Genomic DNA, 21,201 nt, shown 5'->3' on the forward strand with positions numbered 1-21,201 from the left:
ACAGCAGATCATTTTTCCAATAAAAATAAAAATAAACTTGAGTGGGATTCGTCTTTCCACATGAACAACACGTCCACTCTTCATTCAATACAGTACTGGGGACAGGACAAGTCTGATCCTCACCATCAATGTTGAGCATCATCTTCCACATGGCTGGCCGCACAGACTGGTGGAAACCAAACCACACCTCCCTGCCACCGCCCAGGGGGTGGTCATAGCCTTCTGGAGCAGAGAAGAAGGATCGACCCACTGGAGTGTACCTGTACAGAGAGATGAAAGGGATAGGGGGACAGATGGGTGGAGGCGAGGGAAAAAGAAAAGGACATTGGGGGAAGATAAGAGGTCAAAACAAGAGTGAAGAAGATAAACATTAAATGTATAGTATGAAGGATGGTGGGATGAGCGAGCAGGAAATAGGGAATTAGTATTAGTTGACACAACCTGAATTGATAATGTGGGTCAATGGTAGTTTGTAGAGTGTCACATCTAGCCGCTGTTCAATACATCCTGGAAACGCATCAATGAAATGAGATGGTGGCGACGTCGCTCACCTGGCTTTATCGACATCTTATCGCTCGGTACAGGAGCCAACATTAATAATAGTGCATAGGCCTCTGTGTGAATCCCGGGCTGGACAATCTATCATGATGCCAATGCATTCTGGCCCTCTAGGCACATATGGCAAATAAGAGTCAAATGAAATCTGTCAATATGGCTTGGGAACAGAGTTTCATTAAAAGGGCCTCCGATATTGGCTCCGACGTTGATATTGTGGGGTCGGGGGTATAGCATGCATTGGGATCATATTTAAGACACATTTGATTTCCACACGGATTACAGTATTGATATTTGGTGTGGATCATACGAAAAAACTAATCGTCCTCGGTATCAGAAAGATCAAAGCACACAGTGTGTGTTAAACTACTGGCATTCCTTCCATGTCTGACTCTATAGTTTTAACAGCTGGTGACAGAGGCAGGTCAGAAGAACGTACGAATACACGAACAGTAGGCTACTGCGTTTTCCCTAACGTGCACTTATTGTGGGTACAAAAAAAACTAATATTGCTCTTTGTATCAGAACAGTACACTATACAGACGCTACTGTATTTCCCCTTATGTGCACATTAGGTAGGCCTATACTACATGTAGGAACTTAGGAAGTGACTGGATGGTGTTCCGGAGACAGTAGATCGTCATGTTTCAGGGTTCCTGCGTGGCAAGTTAGGTTCCACTCCCAACACATTTCAAAATGTTGCTATTGGGTGGAAACCTTGCAAGTCCAAATCCCGTTCCTTATACAGTAATAAGAATCACACTCGTGTGAAGTGAGGGGCGGTCTCATCATCATACATCACATTCCGTGCACAGCCAATCAAATCATCACATTCCATGCTACAAACTCACCAAGCTGTGCATAGGAGCCCCTCAAAAATAGCAGGTCTATAAGCCATTCGTTTACGAAAAAACGTAACAAAAACATGGTCAACCTGTAATAACCATACATCTCAGTTAAGAGTGCCAATCTAAAACGGCTCAGAAATATTCTTTTCGGCCAGGCCAAAGGTGTGGCCAACTGGGCCAAGACAATATTTTCGCCGCTGTCCGTCCATGCGTGCGCGTGTGTGTGACCGTTTGTGAGCAGCATCGATGGACCAATCTAAATGATAAAATAATTTAAATGTATATATGTAATGCGTATGTCATTATATTAGCCATATTGTTAGACATTTATGTGCGCATCGATCGTTACTTTACATTACATTTCTCAAATATTTACAAGAGTTTCAAAAGAATCTCATCATGTGTGTGTTCTTATCACTCAATCTCTGCTTAGCTCTCTCACATACAATCTTTTCTCAACTTAATTTTTTTTTATATACTTCAGACACGTGATGAATTCACACATAGCTGGAATGCCAGAGCAGCAGCACTCTTAGTAACGCTCTTCTCCGTTGTGTCAATGAGTAAACAATCTACACAACAATTAGGCAGTGGCACGTTGGATGGCAGGCAGCGCTGGTTTTGGTTCACTCAACGTGCCACTTTGGTTGCAACCACAGCAATTATTGGCACTTACACAGGTGCCTTCAAAACACTTTTAGTACTACTACTTTGTGCTAAACTCACAGAAATCGATACACATACTCTCTACTGTCATACAGTACGTAGGAGTCATATTTTTCAGGCAGCCCTGGCTGGCGGAGACGCATGTGCTCTGGGGAACACACTTTTCTAGTTGAGTCATGTTTCTTGAAAGCTGCACAAGAAAAATAAAGAACACCCAGAAGCTACAAAAACAGTTGTCACAAGTGCTGTAAATGCAGTGCAGTGACGCATCTGGCTTTCATTCCACAGGGGGGTTACAAGGCTCTTATCATTCCGTTTTGAACACAGTGAACATTCACAGGTGACAATGACAGTCAAAAAGAACCCTAAGCTACCGTATTTACAGCATAAAAGCGGTGACTCACTTCATGGATGGTAGGTGTCGTAACACCACGTCCACAGCGTGCACAGGGTTGGTGCTGATTGGCTTGTCCAGCTCCAGGGGCTCAGGCATGCTGCGGCCGGTCAGCACCTCGTGCAGCATGTGCCAGCTGACCAGAGACACAAACTTGATGCTGACTTTAAAGGGCCTGTCCTTCCCGCCCTCACCCGGGAGAGTGACATCCAGGTCCACCTACCGGGTAGAGGACAAAGGGGTACATGTGTTTGGGCCACGGGTTAGTTTTAACCTGCTATGGGTTAGTTGTAACGTGCCACGCATGTCGGGAACCACAGGTTAGTTTTAACCCGCCGCTGTGTTAGTTCTAACCAGCCACCAGTGATTTTTAACCCACAGCACGGGTAACCCGCAGCGCATGTCGGAAGCGATGTCGTTGTTGAACTAATGCCTGTCGGACTGTTAGTATGTCTAACCAACGTATGCACCCCAGGACAAAGAGTGATGACATGCCTTACCCTACCGGGCCTACCCCCTTAGATAGCACTTTTGTAGACTTCGATAGCATTTGATACAGACTTATAGCTTGTTATAGCATTGTATGTAGTCATAGCACGTCATAGTACAGCAGTATAGCATAGTATACATGTATAGTTTATATGTATAGTTTCATTATATAGATATTCCACTGTTACGTTCTTAGCTTACGCATGTTTCATGATAAATGCTTTTTATATATGTGATGTATTCCCATGCTTTTTTGTTCTTGCTTAATGTAAGTCGCTCTGGATTAAGTCTGCTAAATGCCTAAATTGTAAATTGTATGCCGAGGAGGGTGCAGGAGTCTCGATGTACTGTACGTAACGTAATGTGTGTGTACTATGCATGCAAGTGTGTTGCCTTCTCACCCCAGCGGGAGCCACTGGCAGTGGGTTGGCTGTGTACAGGCTCCTCTTCCCATCGTAGACTGGCCTGCGATCCCCGAAGATGGTCACCTTGAAGTGCTGCACCATAGAGTCCACGACCTCCCTGTACAGTACAACAGTCCAGTTCAATGTCATGTATAAGCCATGAGTTCAATTCATCATACGGATCATTTTTACAAAGTGCACCCGTTGTGCACGGCGGACGGCTATGCCAGCCACCTGGACCAAGTATTCTATTTTTGTAAAGGTTTATTTGGTTTCTTATAGGCAAAGCAATTGTCCTCCACCCTACAAAATATCTTCAGCATGGTCATTAACCGGAAAAAAGGCTGATACTCCTAAGAAGTTAAGATAATAACTATTTTTTTTAAGATAGTGGTGATATCTCACAATACAAAAATACAAAATATACCTGCCAAGATGAAGATACTATAGAGATGCCATTAGCTTAGAAGTCTTTGTGCTATAACACAGAAACAAAGGTGATCAAATTGGCCATCTTTTGGGGTTGGGTTTATAAAATATTTCCACTGCAAACAAGCAACAACGGAGTCAAGAATACACAGTAACAAGTGGACACATATTGGGCCCGATTCACTAAGCGGTTTACACCCATATTTTGGGTGTAAAATAATTTTCCAAACTTCCCACGTTAGCAGTCTGATTCAGTCTTTTTTGGAATTTTGCAGAGGGCAACTCTTTCTCAAGTCTGCTCGGATTCAGACTTACATGGGACCAAAGCTTGCTGTATGAATCAATGAATGCCTTATTCTAAACTACTAATTTGGGAAGTTTAGAAAAATTACATTACAAATTACCTTTACATGCAAAATAATGGGTGTAAACAACTTAGTGAATCGGGCCCAATGTAACACACCACCATGTGTAAAGTGAAAATAGTACTGAAACACTATTCCATGTGTAAAGTGGACAGACTGGACACACTGAAACACAAACACTATTCCATGTGTAAAGTGGACAGACTGAAACACTATTCCATGTGTAAAGTGGGCACACTGAAACACTATTCCATGTGTAAAGTGGGCACACTGAAACACTATTCCATGTGTAAAGTGGACACACTCAAACACTATTCCATGTGTAAAGTGGACACACTCAAACACTATTCCATGTGTAAAGTGGGCACACTGAAACACTATTCCATGTGTAAAGTGGACACACTCAAACACTATTCCATGTGTAAAGTGGACACACTCAAACACTATTCCATGTGTAAAGTGGACACACTCAAACACTATTCCATGTGTAAAGTGGACACACTCAAACACTATTCCATGTGTAAAGTGGACACACTCAAACACTATTCCATGTGTAAAGTGGGCACACTTTACCTGTTGACTCGTCGTGGGCACTTCTCCGGTTTGATGTCCACCTCATAGAGGTAGACATCCATCTTGGGGATCTCCACCTGGAAGCAGTTGGCCAGCAGCTTGATGGGCTTCCCCATGGTGCCATAGCCAGGCCGACGAGGTACGGTGAACAGGGACTGGGCCGCAACGGCGGGTCCTGGGAGGAGAGAATGAGAGGTATAAGAAAAAATAATGGGGCGATAATAGCAAGACAGAAGAGAAGACTGTTATTGCAGATCTAATCTTATCTTTGCCACTTAAGCATGAAATCCTGTTAACCATGGTTCACTTAAAGATTCGTTTTTCATAGTCTTCGAGTGAGCTGTACTGCACAAAACAGAAAGCATCAGTGGCTCAGGAGGTAGAATGGTCGCTTTGGAATTGGAAGGTTCCCGGTTCGATCCCGGCCCGGGTTCGGCTGTGTTACTGTCGAAGTGTACTTGAGCAAGACACTGAACACCTAACCAAACATTCTCCTTATAGGAGCAGGTTTGTGCCTGCCTTGCATTGTATGGTTTCCTCCATCGGTGTGTGAATGTAATGCACAATGTAAAGCGCTTTGGATAAAGTCACATTTAACAACTTTTAACCTGGTGTCTCTATTTGGACATGCAGGGCAGAAATAGTACTTGTAATAGGCTCTTTTCTGTTTGTACCGCTTCCCGTTTGCGTTACTACTGCTTTTATTAAATATGGAAAAACATTTCCATTTCGGTATACTTGGCAGAATGCAAACATCACGCACAATGTTTTTTGTATCCGTTTGTATTGTGAGTGAAGTGCAATGCCAACCACAGGTTGCGATCTGGTAAAGGAAGGATAACAGTAAAGACTGAAAAATGAATGGATCCCTTCATGTTACTTCAACGGGAACCAACTGAGCTGAGAAATAGGGCTATTTGAGTGATCAAATGAGTTGATCAAAACAACCATTATTGTTTGATATGCACTCAGTTTGCACAACATTGCACTCAAGCTATTGTTTGATGTGCACTCAGTTCACACACATTTGCACTCAAAGGACCACAATATAAATAAGCTCTCAAGCTTTTAGTGTTTTATCTATTTGATGGATACTGTATGTACAAATATTCATGGATATGGATATTCTTAAATTATGGACTTCAGGTTTTGCTGCATTATTCTAATTATCAGCCTATGATAAGACATACGTAAAAACAAGAAACCAGCTTTGGAAAACTGCAAAGTGACCATGTGTGAAGAGTGTAAACACTGTGTGCGCACACGACACACACAGACAGACAGACACACGTTTGATTCAGAGACACGGACTCATCTCTGTGCTATTTTTGGTATGCTGAGACTTTCCGTATATTTGCATCATACTTAAAGAAACAAAAACGCTTCCGTTGGGTGACTGTGTGTGCATGCGTGTGAACGCACTGTTTGGAGATGCCATGAGTCGCTGTTCTTATGCCTCACTCAGATACCAGGCATTTCAGTCGCCTCGGCTTGTGTCGATTTGTTTATTGCACTCAGTGACACTTTCTTCTTTTGGTTTTGAATACTCCGTACCGCTACCCCCACACACAGACACAAGTTTCCCCTTGGCTCAGTGCTCTCCGTTCTCCACCAAAAGAAGAAACTGCCCAAATGTGTCATTGATAAATGAGAGTCAGTGTTGAGAGTGATTCATCACCGGTATTGACTCACAGGCTCACATGCGTGGGTGATGGTGAGGTTTAGGGCCCCGGTGGAGAGGGGGAAAAAAGAAAAACACCATAACAGTACATAACAGAGATCCCTTCTTTCAGGTCACGCAGAATGCTATGAGCCTGTGTGGCATGAGTGAATTGTGTTTATTTATGGTCACGCTTTTTCGCCCTGCTCCCGGCATTCGCTTTCTGGTGGGCCTACGGCGCAAAGGGGGTGCAATGGGGTGAGGGGTGGTCTGATGTTTGAAAGAAACCTGCTGGAATAGAAGGACAGCAGAGGGAGAGCGAGACAGAGGCATGTGGAATTCCTATATATATATATATAAGAGAGAGAGAGAGAGAGAGAGAGAGAGAGAGAGAGAGAGACACAGAGAGAGAGACAGAGAGAGAGACAGAGAGAGAGAGCGAAAGAGCGAGAGAGTGAGAGAGCGAGAGAGAGAGAGAGTCCAGTGGGGATCTCAAACCGAAGCGTGTGAGATGCAGTTTAGCCCAAATGTAAGGTTGGTTGAAATATATAATAATATATAAATAATATCCCAAATATTTTTTTAGACCAAACGCCTCACTATCAATAATGCAGCGCTGCATTGTAATAAAAACATATATACAATATATAGTAGAAAAGTATAATATAAAAGTATTAAAAATAAGGCTTAAGTGACAGAGTGACACACTGACAAATTATGACCTAATATTAGGTTGATTCTTAGTTGTAGACATAGGTAGGTTTATTTACATGTAAGGCTGTAAGCCTAACACATTCAAATCCTGGCTGTGAACCTTCCAAATGTTGTCTGTCTGTCAAATATGTTTAAATCACATGAACCTTGGCGTCCCTATTCTGCGAAAATAGCAGATCTTCAAGCTCCAAACACGTCATAACACTAACACACTCAAGAGAAGGTTCCCCTGTGTTGTGGTGGTGCTGGTTGAGTGAGTCAGGGTGGAGTAGGACCATGTAGCAGCCAGCAGGGAGTGGTGGAGTTAAGAGAGGGGGAAGGCCTGGGGTTTTCATGCCTTCATCTGCCTCTCAGACAGCAGGCAGGCCTCGCACTGAACTGGCATCCACTCAGCAATGAGTCACACAGGCAATGTAAGCGAAGACACACTGACACACACAAACACACGAGCATGATCCAACAGTACTTTTGGACTCAATGGACAAAGCACTACTGATAAGTCAAAAACGACAACCTTCTTCTTTGTAATATGAAACTTTATATCAGTTGAACATAGCGTAAAACAACAACCTGGCCACTGCCATTGATTCATATAATAGACTGTCTGCTAAAGCCCGCGCATAGTGCAAAGCCCGCTGGGTAGTGGGATGTACCATAGTGACAGAACCGTAAGTACCATAATAGTAGAATGCACAAACAGAATATTTACAATCTCCCACTTTTCTTTTCTTTTTCCCTTTTTTTTTATAACAAAGAAACAAAGTCTATTATTAATGTCCATAGGCATGAAAGAACATAATGACCAAAAACAAAAATTACTGTTAAAAGAAAAAGAGTCTCTATTCCAGTTTCCATACTCCAACACTGAGTGCCTTTAGGAGCTGAAGTGCGGATGCACCTCGTTTTGTCAAGCAATCAGCTAGCTGCTCTCCTGTAGGTGCCCACAGTATCCGTTGGATTCTTTTGCTCTGAAGAAGTTCCTTGATACCACTTATTTCAATGCGGAGCCTTTTCTCTGTCACTGACTTAGTAGACTTGATGGCATCAGCAAGAGAGTGGTTATCAGTGACACACACTATTGGTAAGACATGCTGGGTAAGATGTCCAGTGGTTAGTTCTGCATGAAGGTCAGAAAGAGAAATGGCACTGTCAACAGCATCTGCGAGAGCGAGTGTTTCACCAGCAAGTGTGCTTCGGACGACTCTCCTGATCTTCTTTGACTGCCAATAAACAGGTGAGAATCTTCCTTCCTCACCCATCAGCACAATGAGATGTCCCCCTTGAGTGCCACCATCTGGAAGGTTTCCCAGTGAGGCATCACAGAACACTACTAGCTTTAGAGAGTTGTCTTTTCCTAGGTTCTGAAATTTCAGTGTCACTTTTTCTGATTTTAGCTTTCTCACCACCTTGTTTGTGTCATGTAAACTCTGTACAGTAGCATGTTTTATGTTAGCAGCAAGGACACAAGTATCAAACATAATATCAGGTCGACTTTGTCTGGCAACCCACAGAAGTTGACCTATCTTTGATCTAAGGTATCTAAGGTCATCGATTTCACTCTCAGTCAGGGGAGCATCACGGCTCATCGCTCTGGAGGTGTCCATGTGAATTGGCTGAAGATTCTGTATATAATGGTCTTGATGCATATAAGTTACTCCACTTTCAGTGACATACTCCATGCCTACATAGCGAAAACTGTCATGTTCTTCTCTGCCCACTTGGAAGGCAGTTTGCAGGTGAGGGATCACTGTTGTTGCGAAACTGTGTGAACCACCCCAGATAAAATCATCAACATGACAAGCAAGCACTCCAGACACATTACAATCATTATCCAACCAATAAAAAATGGCAGGGTCAACTTGTGACATCTTTCCTCCAGTTTGCAACATTGTTTCTTTAACTCTATTGTACCAGTACAGTGATGCATCATTTAGTCCATAAACACATTTATTCAGCTTCCACAGAGTTCCTTCACTCTTTGCTTCAGGTGGTGGACGGAGATACAGTAAATGTCTCGGGATAGCTCATTTCCTTGAAGGAATGCTGACTTAATGTCCATAGAGTGGGGTGTCCATTGGTTTTGACATATCACTGACATGAGTAGTCTAAGAGACTCTGAGGCACATGTTGGAGAGTCCTTTGGGAGGTCCTTTGTGTTTAGCTCTTCAAAACCTCTCGCCACTAGTCTTGCTTTTGGAACTATGCCGTCTGCTGTGTCTTTGAGTGTGCACACCCATCTTGTGGAAATACACTTTTGTCCCATATTTTTTACTTCATTGAACACTCCATGTTTTTCCCAGTTACTGATTTCAGTAAGTTTAGCTGATTCAAATGACACATCCTTTGTAACCAGTACATCATCGTGGTGTCTGTCAGGTGGCTGTTCCACCCTGTCCAATAGTTCAATCTGCAGTGTGTCAACCTGTGAAAGGTCAGCTGACCTGGTTGTGCCAGTGAGGCTAACTGGCTCAGTGTACTCCAGATTGTACCAGTTCTTGTTTTTTCCTGTTGCTTTTCCTGCTCGGCTGAGCACTTTTGCTGTGTGTGAAATTCCAGTGTCTCTTTTCACATACTTAATGAATTGACCTGCCTTTAGATTCTCACTGCAGTCTGTTCTTCTGATAGTAGGTTGTCGGTTGGATGGATCATTGGTCTGCTCAATGTTGTCTGTGTCATTATTAGAGTCCCCTGCAGCATTCTCTGTGTCAGGTACATCACTAGATTCAGTATCAGGTACATTTACAACATTGTTCATGTCACATTCTGCTGCATTATATTCTGTCTGACTTTCTTGGCTGTCACCTGACTTGTCAGTGTAGTGATCTTTGGCCTTGCGTAGTCTACAGTGATGCACCCGGACATAGGTGCCCCCATGTCTAACAAATATGACCACGCCGTCCCATCCAATTACCACTCCAGGGCCTTTCCATTCATTGCAGTCCATTCTTTTGTAGTACACTTTGTCTCCAGTTTCGTAGTGTTCATCTGTGGGGCGAAGCCGTGTGCGTAGAGCTCTCCTGATTCTCTCAGAGCACTCTGCCTCAGTAAACGCTGTCCTTGCTTCATGCAATGCTGAAATGTGCTGTCCTACCCATTTACTTATTGTAGTGCCCTCCAGGGCAGGCGGTTTATCAACTAGCACAGAAGGTAGATTTGGATTTTGCCCAAATACTAGCTGATATGGACTAAATCCATGTACATTGTGCATTGTATTCTTTGCCATGAGAGCCCAATCTAGGGCTGTTTTCCAATCACATCCACTGCTTTTCTTCACCTTTAACATTATCTCTGTAAGGGTCTGGTTATGCCTTTCACACAATCCATTACTCCATGGACTGTAGGCAGCAGTGGTTTTGGTTTCAATGTTAAAGTTCTCTGCCATGTCTCTCATTTCCTCATTGTTGAATTCTCCTCCGTTGTCAAAAAAAAGTTTTGCCGGGGCTCCATGAACACTCACCCAGGAATGAATAAAGTGCCTCACAATTTCACTGGATTTTTTTGTGGTCACAATACTACCAGCACTGAACCTGGTGAAATGATCAATCATGTGAAGGTACCACACATTAGGTTCTAGCTCATGCAGATCTAATGCCACAGTTTCATTGTAGGTTGAAGCCATTGGTAGACCAACTGATGGCTTTGGCTTGGGTTTGTTGTACCTGAGACATGTTTCGCAGCTGCTTACAATGTCATTCAAAATAGTAATGCTCTCATCATCATTACTTCCAGCACTAGTCAGTAATTTTTTAAGTTTATCAACTGAAGCATGTCCAAACTGCTTGTGAAGTTTCACCAAGGCTTTGTGTTTTTCATCTTTACTCATGTCATCTGTTATGGCCAGAACCTCATTAGCTTGGGGTTCATTCTCACAAGTGGCTGTGCAATCTCTGTCCACTATGCTGACACAGTAGTGTCCAGAGGAGGTGATTTCAAGGGGCACAGGTTCATAAAACATTGTGGCTTTATCATTCTCAATGTCAAGCACAGCTTTTGCCCTCTTAAGTGATGCTTTGCTTAGTAGTAAAGGAATGTCCACTGGGACCACCTCAGTCTCTATATGGCACTTAGTTTGGCCTATCTTAGCTGGGACTTTCACCTTTTTTGTAGAATGAACAACTTGACCATCACCAAACTTGAAAGCTCTTCTACTCTGTGTACTTTCCATTTTATTCCTCTCACTCTTCTTCAGTGTATGAATGTAACTGTCCAACCATTTTTCACCACAGACTGTTCTGGTGCATGCAGTGTCAATTACAGCTGAACCCAAGGCCTCCACCATGAATATTTCAGCATCAGATATTGACTCTTTAGAAAACAAAGTAATGTTGCACTTTTCAATTTGATCTGCCTCTGAATTTTCTTCCGTCATTTTCACATGCTCAGCTTTGTGTGGGCAGTCCTTAGCCCAGTGGAACGTACTCTGACAAATAGCACATTTTGTTCTTTTTCCATACCTGTCCAGTGGGTTTGAGCCAGTCAAACCCACGCCCTCGCATGGTTGGTTTGGGGATGGAATTTGCTCCCGTATTTACCGCCTTTCCTCTGATCAACATACAAAGCATGCTCGTCTTGTCGCACTTGAATTCCTCCACTGCTGCTCGTGGATAACACAGTCTTGTCTCCAAAAATCCTTTTTAGAGCTGACTTCATGCTTGCAAATGTAAGTGTTGAACACGCTGTAAGAGCAAGCTGCTTATCTTTAACATCCAGATCGGCTGTATCCAACAACTTAAATGCTAAAACAGTATCAGGAAGAGTCATGTCAAATTTTCGCATTTTGTTGTACCTCTGCTCGAAATGGACGATGTAATCCGCCATGGAAACGTCACGTTCTCTCCGAGTCTTGTCAAAGTCCGTGTATGCGTCGTAAGCCCGGTCTTTTTCTTCTTTTAGGAATACATTATCCAATGCCTCTACAAGTGTCTTCATCCCATCATCCTTGTTCAAATCGTCCGCAGGTATTTCCAACGCTGTATCTCTAGCTCGTCCCGTCAGTGAAAGAGCAACAGCTAAAGCCTGTTTCTTCGGATCCAGTTCAGTGACACGTTTCCACATTTCAACTTCATTTTTCCAGCTCTCATAAGACTTCTTTTCTTCAAACGCCGGTGGGACTCTGTAGTTAATGTTGTTAGCCATCCTCTGCTACCATTGATAAGTCAAAAACGACAACCTTCTTCTTTGTAATATGAAACTTTATATCAGTTGAACATAGCGTAAAACAACAACCTGGCCACTGCCATTGATTCATATAATAGACTGTCTGCTAAAGCCCGCGCATAGTGCAAAGCCCGCTGGGTAGTGGGATGTACCATAGTGACAGAACCGTAAGTACCATAATAGTAGAATGCACAAACAGAATATTTACACTACAACAACCACTGGGGCTCCATGAAGAGTGAAAAACAAACACACAAAAACAAACATAGGAGGGCAAGTGCCCTCCTATGTACAGCTTTTAGTGTATGGGCACAAACTTTGTCGTACACAATCTAAAATAAATTCCCATTGACAATGAAATGACAATTTTACGTTAAAGTGTAAACACAAACATTGTGTAACACAAACATTCATATTCTTTCAGTTATACACCTTTAGTCATTTTATTTACACGTTATTTACGACCGGCTTAGTGCCTCTGTTTTGTTTTTTTGAAGTGCTCTCGGACGCAAAAGTGGTTGAGTGGCGCATGCCCGCGCGGCATCAATCCCCGCCATGCTGCAAGGATACAAAAGAAACTCCAAGGCCATGCCAGAAACGAAATCTAAGAGAGAAAAAGGGAAGGGAGAGGAGTTACACAGCCGGCGTCATGGCAACTGGAAAGGGCTGCGTTGCTGGTTAGACGTCAGCGGAATAAGAGGGATCAATAGTCTCACTATCACTAGCTCCTTTACAAGTCCAAAATGACGGCACCTTTTCTGGAAATTGTAAATCGCATCCCTAAATGTGGATTAGATTATGCAATTTGCATGCCACTGCACAGAGAAATGTGCAACAGCAGAATATCTTTGCTGTCAGTAACATTGCATCTCCAATTCTCCATATTTAAACTTGTGTTTCTTTTTTTTAATATGGTGTACTACTTCATCATACTGCAGTGTCAGTGAAAGGCATTTTAGGCATTGATTTTGTGGGTTACAGTTAAGGGGTTAAGGTAAGGTTCTGGGAAGGGGCTTGCTTTCTATTGGACTTTTGTGGCTATACTCGTCATGCAATTCATGCCAGTGTGTTCCACAATACACTGTGCAAATGTCTCATCAGATTTGGGGGAAATAATCATGTATAATTATTGGTACCTGGAATTAAAAGGGGTGGTAGAACAGACCAACATACCTGTTACACTCATAGCAAATGGAGGAAATATGCCAATAACCTGCGATTGTAGCATATTACACGGAAGCGGGGGTTGAACCCGGGGCTCCCACTCGCCAGACCAACTCGCAACCTGTTGTGCCGCCAATAGGGCTGAGCCCGATTGGCAGGGCTGTTGCGGGCTGGGTCTTGGCTGGGGGCGGCCTACACAAACAGGCTGTTGTGGGCTGGGTCTTGGATGGGGGGCTACAAAACAGGCATCAAAACAAGCAAGCCGTGTGTGGGCCAAAATCAAAACCGGCTACATTGCCACAACATTTGGCTCATAGCACTTAGCATTCCCCAGCTTCCTGTCATTATAGAAGAACTCTGGGCTTTCTGCTCCTCATCCGATATGCTGCCAAATTAACACCGTTCTTCATATAACGTAGTCCTACATATTGTGTCTTTTTACATGCAGCTAAAATTAAGCCAACATTAAAATGTGTATTGTGTGAGAGTTAAGATTATACGCAGCCTGTTCACCTTTCCCATATTGTATGCATAATATGCAATAACCTTTATACTAGTCCATGGCTAATGAAAACACAAAAAATAGCTAAACATTGTGATCTTATAGATCTGCTATGTTTGGTGCGCTATAACCGCTCACAAATAAATCAGGCTTTAGGTTCCTGTTACTTAGCCAAGTGTGTCCTTAAGTGCACTGCCACCCTAATATAAGGTAACTTCAGGATCAGCTGAGCTACAAGAGAGAAGCAACTAAGCAAGCGTGCCTTCATCATGTTAAACATAATCACACTGGAAACTGAATTGATCATTCTGATCAATGAGCATAATGTGGCCTATAATGTGACTAGGCTGTTTTTAGATTATGGGGGAAAGCGACAGTGTGTGCTTGCACTGATGATAGCAGTGTGTGTGTGTGTGTGTGTGTGTGTGTGTGTGTGTGTGTGTGTGTGTGTGTGGGGTGGGGGGGGGGGGCTGGCAAACTCATCCTCTTAAAGTGAACTCGGATGGCGGCACAGCTTACCTTCATAAATGCTAATGTTAGCTGGCATAGAAAGTATTTTTAAGATTATCTGATATCTGCACTTATTTTCATTTATCAAGGAGCATATCACACATGCCGGTAGTTATTATACTGTGCATGACTATGTTTACAGTATGTGTACAGTATGTGTGTGCGTGCGTGCAAAGCAGTGCTCTAGTCTACAGCATATCTAGGAACTACACAGTCCATGTTTAAATATTGAAAAGGTTAAAAAATAAAATAATGTTAAGTGTGTCAGGGTAGCTCATGTGGTTGTCATGGTTACTAACATGGTGTCTGTGTTTCAGAGAATGGAGGGAGATCTGGCCCACCTATAGTTCTCCATTTGGCTGCAGGGACTCTCACTCTCTCTCTTACCATGCAGCTCACTGGGAGCACTCCAGCCTCTTTGCTATGAGTTGGTTATACTATGCTTTGCACACCCATATAACATTGATCCACAGTTCCACACACATGCATACAACACTGATTATACTGACTTCCTTGGTTAATACAGAGTTTGTTTTATCCAAGTTAGAGTAAATACAATAATTGAAAACGTTCGTTTGTCTTGGCTTCCTCATTGTTACAAACGGAGCTACTTGTAACAGTTAGTTGGCATCTCGGTTGTTGAACATTTTGACAAAAGATAATCAGAGTACTATAGAAGAATAACAGTTTAAGTCCAAATGTTATTCTGACCCCTCCACGAAAAGGCCTAGTTGTCCTGACCCCTTATCCATCATTTATACGGATAATTAGTGTGGACTTAAACTGTTATCCGTCTATAGTACCATTTTGACTCTTGTGGAAATAGAACAAGCTTTCCTGATTCGATGAGGATTGTTGTCCTTCTTATTATTAGTTCTGGACCATGCTGAGTTGGTGACATCATTTACAGACATGCTGCTGCCTCAACACTTAAGCCCTGGATGTTGTGCTCAATGACACCACTAGAGTCATACCACTATGTCATAGCTTCCTATAATTTACTTAACATTAGCAGTAGCTCCATTTACATGTTTTGTTTGGGAATTTAAAGGCAACGAGAACAACGTATGCGTTCTTGGGTCTCACTTAGTCAGAGTTGTCCATGAATGTCATTAAAATAAAACAAATATATGTATATGTTGTATAAATCAAACTTGTGTTAGATGGCCTTGGCAATGGGACTTTGGGTTTGACTCAGTCCCACTGTACACAGTGGGCAGTGAGCCAGGATATCTGGATAGTGAAAACGAAGCCAGGCCCACATCCAGTCCCCACTAAACCCCCATATACAAACGCTGAACTCGTTCACTCTCTCTTCACTGCCAACAAGTGCACACGTCCATAAAGACACACACACACACACACACACACACACACACACACACACACACACACACACACACACACACACACACACACACACACACACACACAATACAGCTGTTGTGTGTCTAATCCAGAGAGGCCTAGGCTGTGGGAACAGGGCGAGTGCTCAGTGGTGTGGCACAATGGCGTCAGTCACAGCAGGCCCGGCCCAGACACACACTCATATGTACACACGCGCTAACGCACACGGATGCGTGTGTGCATACGTTACTGTGTGACGGCGTTTACACACATGCATCGTCACAGATGTGGTTTCACATGCTCATATGTTGCCAAACAGTCATAGACAAAGTTTAACAGTCAGACAAACACAGAGTTAACTGGTGAGAAGGGATTGATAGGCATCACACACACTGCCAATCTCTTCCCTCATGCTTCCCTCATCCGTCTCACAGTGGCATCCCCTGTGGTGCTCTTGGGAGCCACTGCCACAGACAAACAGCAGCTGGCGGCCAGGTAGTGAGAGGGGGACTGACAGAGAGGGAGCCCAGTCCGCCACGACAACAGATCTAAATCCCTCTGAGGAACAGAGAGAGACACGCACAGAGACAGAGGGGAGATGAAGGAGAGTATGTGAGGAAGAGAGAAAGACAGAAAGGAGCAGTAGGGGCAATGAAAATAAGTGGTGAGGGAATACAGACGGGTGAGGAGTGAGTTGATGAGAAACATCAGTGATCATGATGACAACCAGGGGAAAACTGCAAATATTTGTAATCAGAAGAGAAGTCAAGCTGAGCAACCCAGACAGAGTGTGTGTGTGTGTGTGTGTGTGTGTGTGTGTGTGTGTGTCAGACTCACACATACACACATGCTCTATTAAACTGCTTGAGGATTCTGCTGGTGTAGGTTAAATGGAGCTCTCTGTCTTAGCAGGCAGGGTCAGCATGTTTGGAAGAAATTGGAACATTGGGGTGGGGGTGAGGTTAGGATGAATAAAAAGTGTATGTTTATTAATGGCCAAGGAGACTTAAAGACTGCCTTTAGGAGACATGGTGCGTTAGTGTTCCACTGTTCATTCATGTGTGTGTGTGTGTGTGTGTGTGTGTGTGTGTGTGTGTGTGTGTGTGTACACAACGGAGATCAGCCCACATGTTCTATATGCAAAAAGTCTGAGATGGAAATATATCGTGTCGTGTCCTTCACTGATAGAGCTCTAGTAGTCACAAAAGAACATAGTATGAGAAATGAGAAATAAGGTACAAAAGGAAAGAATTGTTTTGAATATTTCTCCCTGATGATTAAAAGAACACACTGAATATTGTCTGCACAGTAAAACATTTGGTGTTAATTTAACTCTTCAGAAGGTTAATATTCACACACGTAAAACATTTTACAGTGGAAAACAAAACAACCACGACAAAAATGTCTGCTCGCTCTCCTTCACTTCCTGTCTTCTAAATCACCCCTCCCTCACGGTGCCCCTCGCGGTGCCCCTAACAAACAAACCCCTGGAAGGGAAGGGAGAGATTAGCCTGGTGTGGCCTCCATATTCACCGACACATCAGTCCATGGCCTTCCTCCTCCTCCTCTTCCACGGCCTTCCTCCCCCTCCCACAAAGCGCTTCTGTATCACGTCCACGGTCCTCCCCCTCGGTCGTTGCCTGGCTTCGAAGAAGCCCACCCACATCAGCAGGCCATCAGCTCATGCACTCCAGCAGCATGTGCTGAAGCCACACTGACCACAGTCAGTGCTGCCTCCGTCTTGCACGCAAACAATGAACCGTTTTAATTAAGACTTGTTAAGGAAGATGAATAGGGACATTCCTTTCGAGGCCACAGGGTCACACTTTGTAGCCCTTTGGAGAAAACACAGCCCATCTTGGTGTTAGAAACTAAGGTTGGCTGAAAAAATTAGTATGGGCACAATGTTTCAAAAGAGAGCATAGACTAGAAAAGGGCATTCCACGTGTTTTTGCCAGGCTGGGTGACCTACTGAGGGCTGTGTCAGTTCTGCCAATCTTTAGCCAATTACAGGCAAACGGTATGGAAATAACTCGAGATAGTAGCAATCATGTGCATGCAAAGTTTCACACCGATTAGTCCAGCAGTGCCTAAGATGAGCTGTTCAAACTCACAGACAGATGTGCAGACAAACATACAGGGTCTTCACCTCCCAGTCTGACGGCCTGGCGAAAACAAAATGATTGATCGATTGAAATTTCTATTTCACAGTATATAGAATGGGTACATTTCAAACAAAAGCACAAATCAATACAAAACCTGCTACTTTAAGGACAAAACCAAAAAGCACTAGACTTGTTTACATCAGGGTACTCCATTTTCAAATCATCAAAACATTTAAAGACGTACAGATATACACTTCTTTGAAAGTCAAAAAGGGAAAAACGTACAGTATAGGGGCTATGCCCAGCTTTCCGGGTTTGTGTAAACACAAACATTGGCTTCCGATGCCAATTTACGTCATATGGACCTTTTTCTCCTTTCATTGTCGATGGCAAATATCAGACGTGACAAGATGACGTAAATCTTCCCGTCATCGTCAATGGCATTTAATGTTTGTGTCGTGGACATTTTGTGGGGACAAAAGCTGTATTTTTGTGTTCCTGACGGAACACAATAGGTTTGAACTTAAGTGAATCAAGAAAAATAACAAAATACAATAAAACAGGTCAGCATTGGATTAAAGGTAGGTTTAAGTGAGATTTCTTTGTCAAAACAATTTTTTGTTGTTGTTTAAAGCACTATATTCTGATAGTATTCATTGCCCTACCCTACCTTTACATAGAATAGAAATAAAAATTTAAATGTTTAATGATCTTTACTCTCACTAGACTAGACAGTAGAGCTATACAAAGACTCAGTGGCGGGAAATTTTAAAACAACAATAAATTAAGTAAGTGTGTGCAACTGTCCATGTGTGTGTGTAGGGGGGTGGTTAAGAGAGGTTCCCGCTTTCCCTTTAGAAAAAACAATTGACAACTGTAGCAGTCTGCTACAACAAGCCCAAAAGACCAACGGCAAACTTCACTCTCCATAGAAACCTGCCACAATATGCCAGAATCAGCCTTACGGGAGACTGGGGACTTGGGGGGTGGGGTGTCTATTGTCACTGGGCTGCTTCAATGAGCCAAGAATTATACGAGGAGACTGCAAATCAAGTTGTCTACTCTAAGCTCAAGGCCTTCACCACACAGAGCCACCCTACTGGAAGAACGGCAGAAAAGTCAAAGTTCCCCACCGAGGCACAGACAGGGAAAGAAAGGCTTTGGAGAAAGCAAAGCAACAAGAGCGAGGGGTGAAGAGGGGGCATCTGTTTGTGAATGAAAAAAAGAGCGGGAAGAAGCTGAGTGAGTGTGATAATGGGATTTGGGGATAAGAACTGGAGTAAGACATCAGAGAGACAAAAGAGCAGAAAGCACATTCAAAACAATGTATTCATGTAAGGAGTGCCACTTGAACCTATCTCACCACCATTGCTATATTTAATTCATAGCAAGCCGACTCATCTTGTTCAGACACATACATTTGATTGATTGATTGATTGATTTAAATATGTATTAACAGTTTGCAGAATTACAGTAAATTTCAAGCACAAACTCAATACAAAGACTGTTAACTGTGAGTGGACGACCCAATTAAGCATTACACTTGTTTACAAGAGGGCCTACCTTGTTCATCATAAGGGAGGTAAAAATGGAAAAGAAACATATACAGTGAGGGGAAAAGGGGGGGGATCAGATTTTCCGGAGGCCAGTTTCGAATTGCAGCCGTCCGTAGTTGCCTTTGAGAGCGATTTTGAAGGAGTCAAGGGATTTGCATGTCTTAATGACTGTTGGTAGGGCTTTCCACATTTTGGTGGCATAGGAGCGAAAATAATTTATTCCCTTGTTTGTGCCGAATCTGGGTTGTACATGGTTCGTTGCACTTCCTCTGGTGTTGTGGGTGTGGACTTCGTTAACATTAAGGAAGTATTTAGACAGGTACATGGGTATCTTGTTGGTGTATCGAATCTTGTGGACCAGACCCATTGCAAGATGCTGTACTCTGTCGTCGTACATCCTACACTGTACCTGGCTACCAGTGTAGTGTGTGAGTGTGACAGGTTTGGGGCCCCGTATTATTAAGTGGCAGAGGCCTTTATTCCTCCCAGGAATACCCACCTGTGTGTGCAGTGCATGCGTGTATCTCAGATAGTTGTAAAAGGAGGTTAACAGTCCCATTTATTTCCAAAACATTTGCTTGATAATGCAATGCATGTGAATTTTGCACGTATAAAACGTTAGGCAACAAAGTCTTATGCACACATGATAGGCTCTGAGACGGGTGCGTAGGCAGGGCTCAATGTATTCAGAAAAAAAATTGTATATAGTGCACAAACATGCCTGAAGAAGGTCTTTGACCGAAACGTTGCCTAAATAAAGTGTTCGTATTGTGCAGACGGTGTGCTTTGTGAACTTTGTGCATTTTTGAGTGGTGCAACCACTCTAAGGAACAGAAATGTCCGTGTTCACCTATGTGTCCGTTCACCTATGTGTCCGCCTATGTGACGTTAATGAGCACCAGTATGACTATTAGTACCAGTAGGGGCGCTGTTGTGCCAGAAAACAGAGAGATAGTGCTTCACTGTTGCCTGCTAATGAGAGAGAGACAGAGAGAGAGAGAGAGGGTGCACTTAAGCTCTACTATTTAAAAATAATTGTCTTCACCAGGCCTGGGGAGAGAGTATCTTTTGCACTCCGTCTGGGTGTCCATCGGTCCGTGTGTGTGTGTGTGTGTGTGTCTGTCCGTCAGTCCGTCCATCCGTCTGTTACAGCTAATCTCCGGCATCGTTAACTCGGTCAATGTCAAATTTTGCACACACTCTCCCTGGATACCAACGATGAACCTCTGCCCCAGTGTCGTGAAAGCAAGCACAAATAAGCAACTACACTTCAGAAACAAGCCCAATAAGGCAACGCGCAACTATGAATATTTATCGCTAATAATAAAGCAGAACTGGCAACACTGCAAACCAGCGTGGGCAAAAATAATGTTTCATCGGCAGACTGGTTTGTGCCGATTATAAATGCCAGTCTGTTGCAATCTTTTCTGGTGTGGAAGCTGGAAGGGCCTTTAGTGTTGGCGGGCTGTGTGATCCATTTGCATTTTCTCACGCCGCTCTCTGAAGCACTGACTGACTTGACTGACAACAAATGAGGGCCCCCATTCAATCATTCACTCAAGGCGGTAAACTTTTGGCGGTTGGAGATGCACATTTACCGGCAAACACACAAACAGCATGACAGACTAGAGCCAAAAGTCATGCTTTGTTGCGTGAAAATGTTGCTTACTGAAAATAAGTTTTTTCGTCTAGCGACAACATTGTATGATTAGCCTCATTCTGATTAAATGTTATAAGAGCCTTGCAAATGACACACACACACA

General features: G+C 43.3%; 1 protein-coding gene across 3 annotated transcripts in view; it reads right to left on the minus strand.

Moving 5' to 3' along the window:
* Positions 1 to 21,201, minus strand: part of ago3a (argonaute RISC catalytic component 3a) — a 51,944-nt gene that overhangs the window by 27,444 nt on the left and 3,299 nt on the right. For all 3 annotated transcript variants that reach the window (XM_080768717.1, XM_080768716.1, XM_080768718.1), the window contains exons 2-5: positions 4,724 to 4,898; positions 3,354 to 3,474; positions 2,474 to 2,682; positions 124 to 260 (exon numbers count right to left, since the gene is read on the minus strand). In XM_080768717.1, the coding sequence (XP_080624843.1) occupies positions 124 to 260; positions 2,474 to 2,682; positions 3,354 to 3,474; positions 4,724 to 4,898 (642 nt within the window). The remainder of the gene's footprint in view (positions 1 to 123; positions 261 to 2,473; positions 2,683 to 3,353; positions 3,475 to 4,723; positions 4,899 to 21,201) is intronic.

The sequence above is a fragment of the Protomyctophum bolini genome (assembly GCF_963924005.1).
Source record: "Protomyctophum bolini genome assembly, chromosome: 7".
In the NCBI taxonomy this organism is placed as follows: Eukaryota; Metazoa; Chordata; class Actinopteri; order Myctophiformes; family Myctophidae; genus Protomyctophum; species Protomyctophum bolini.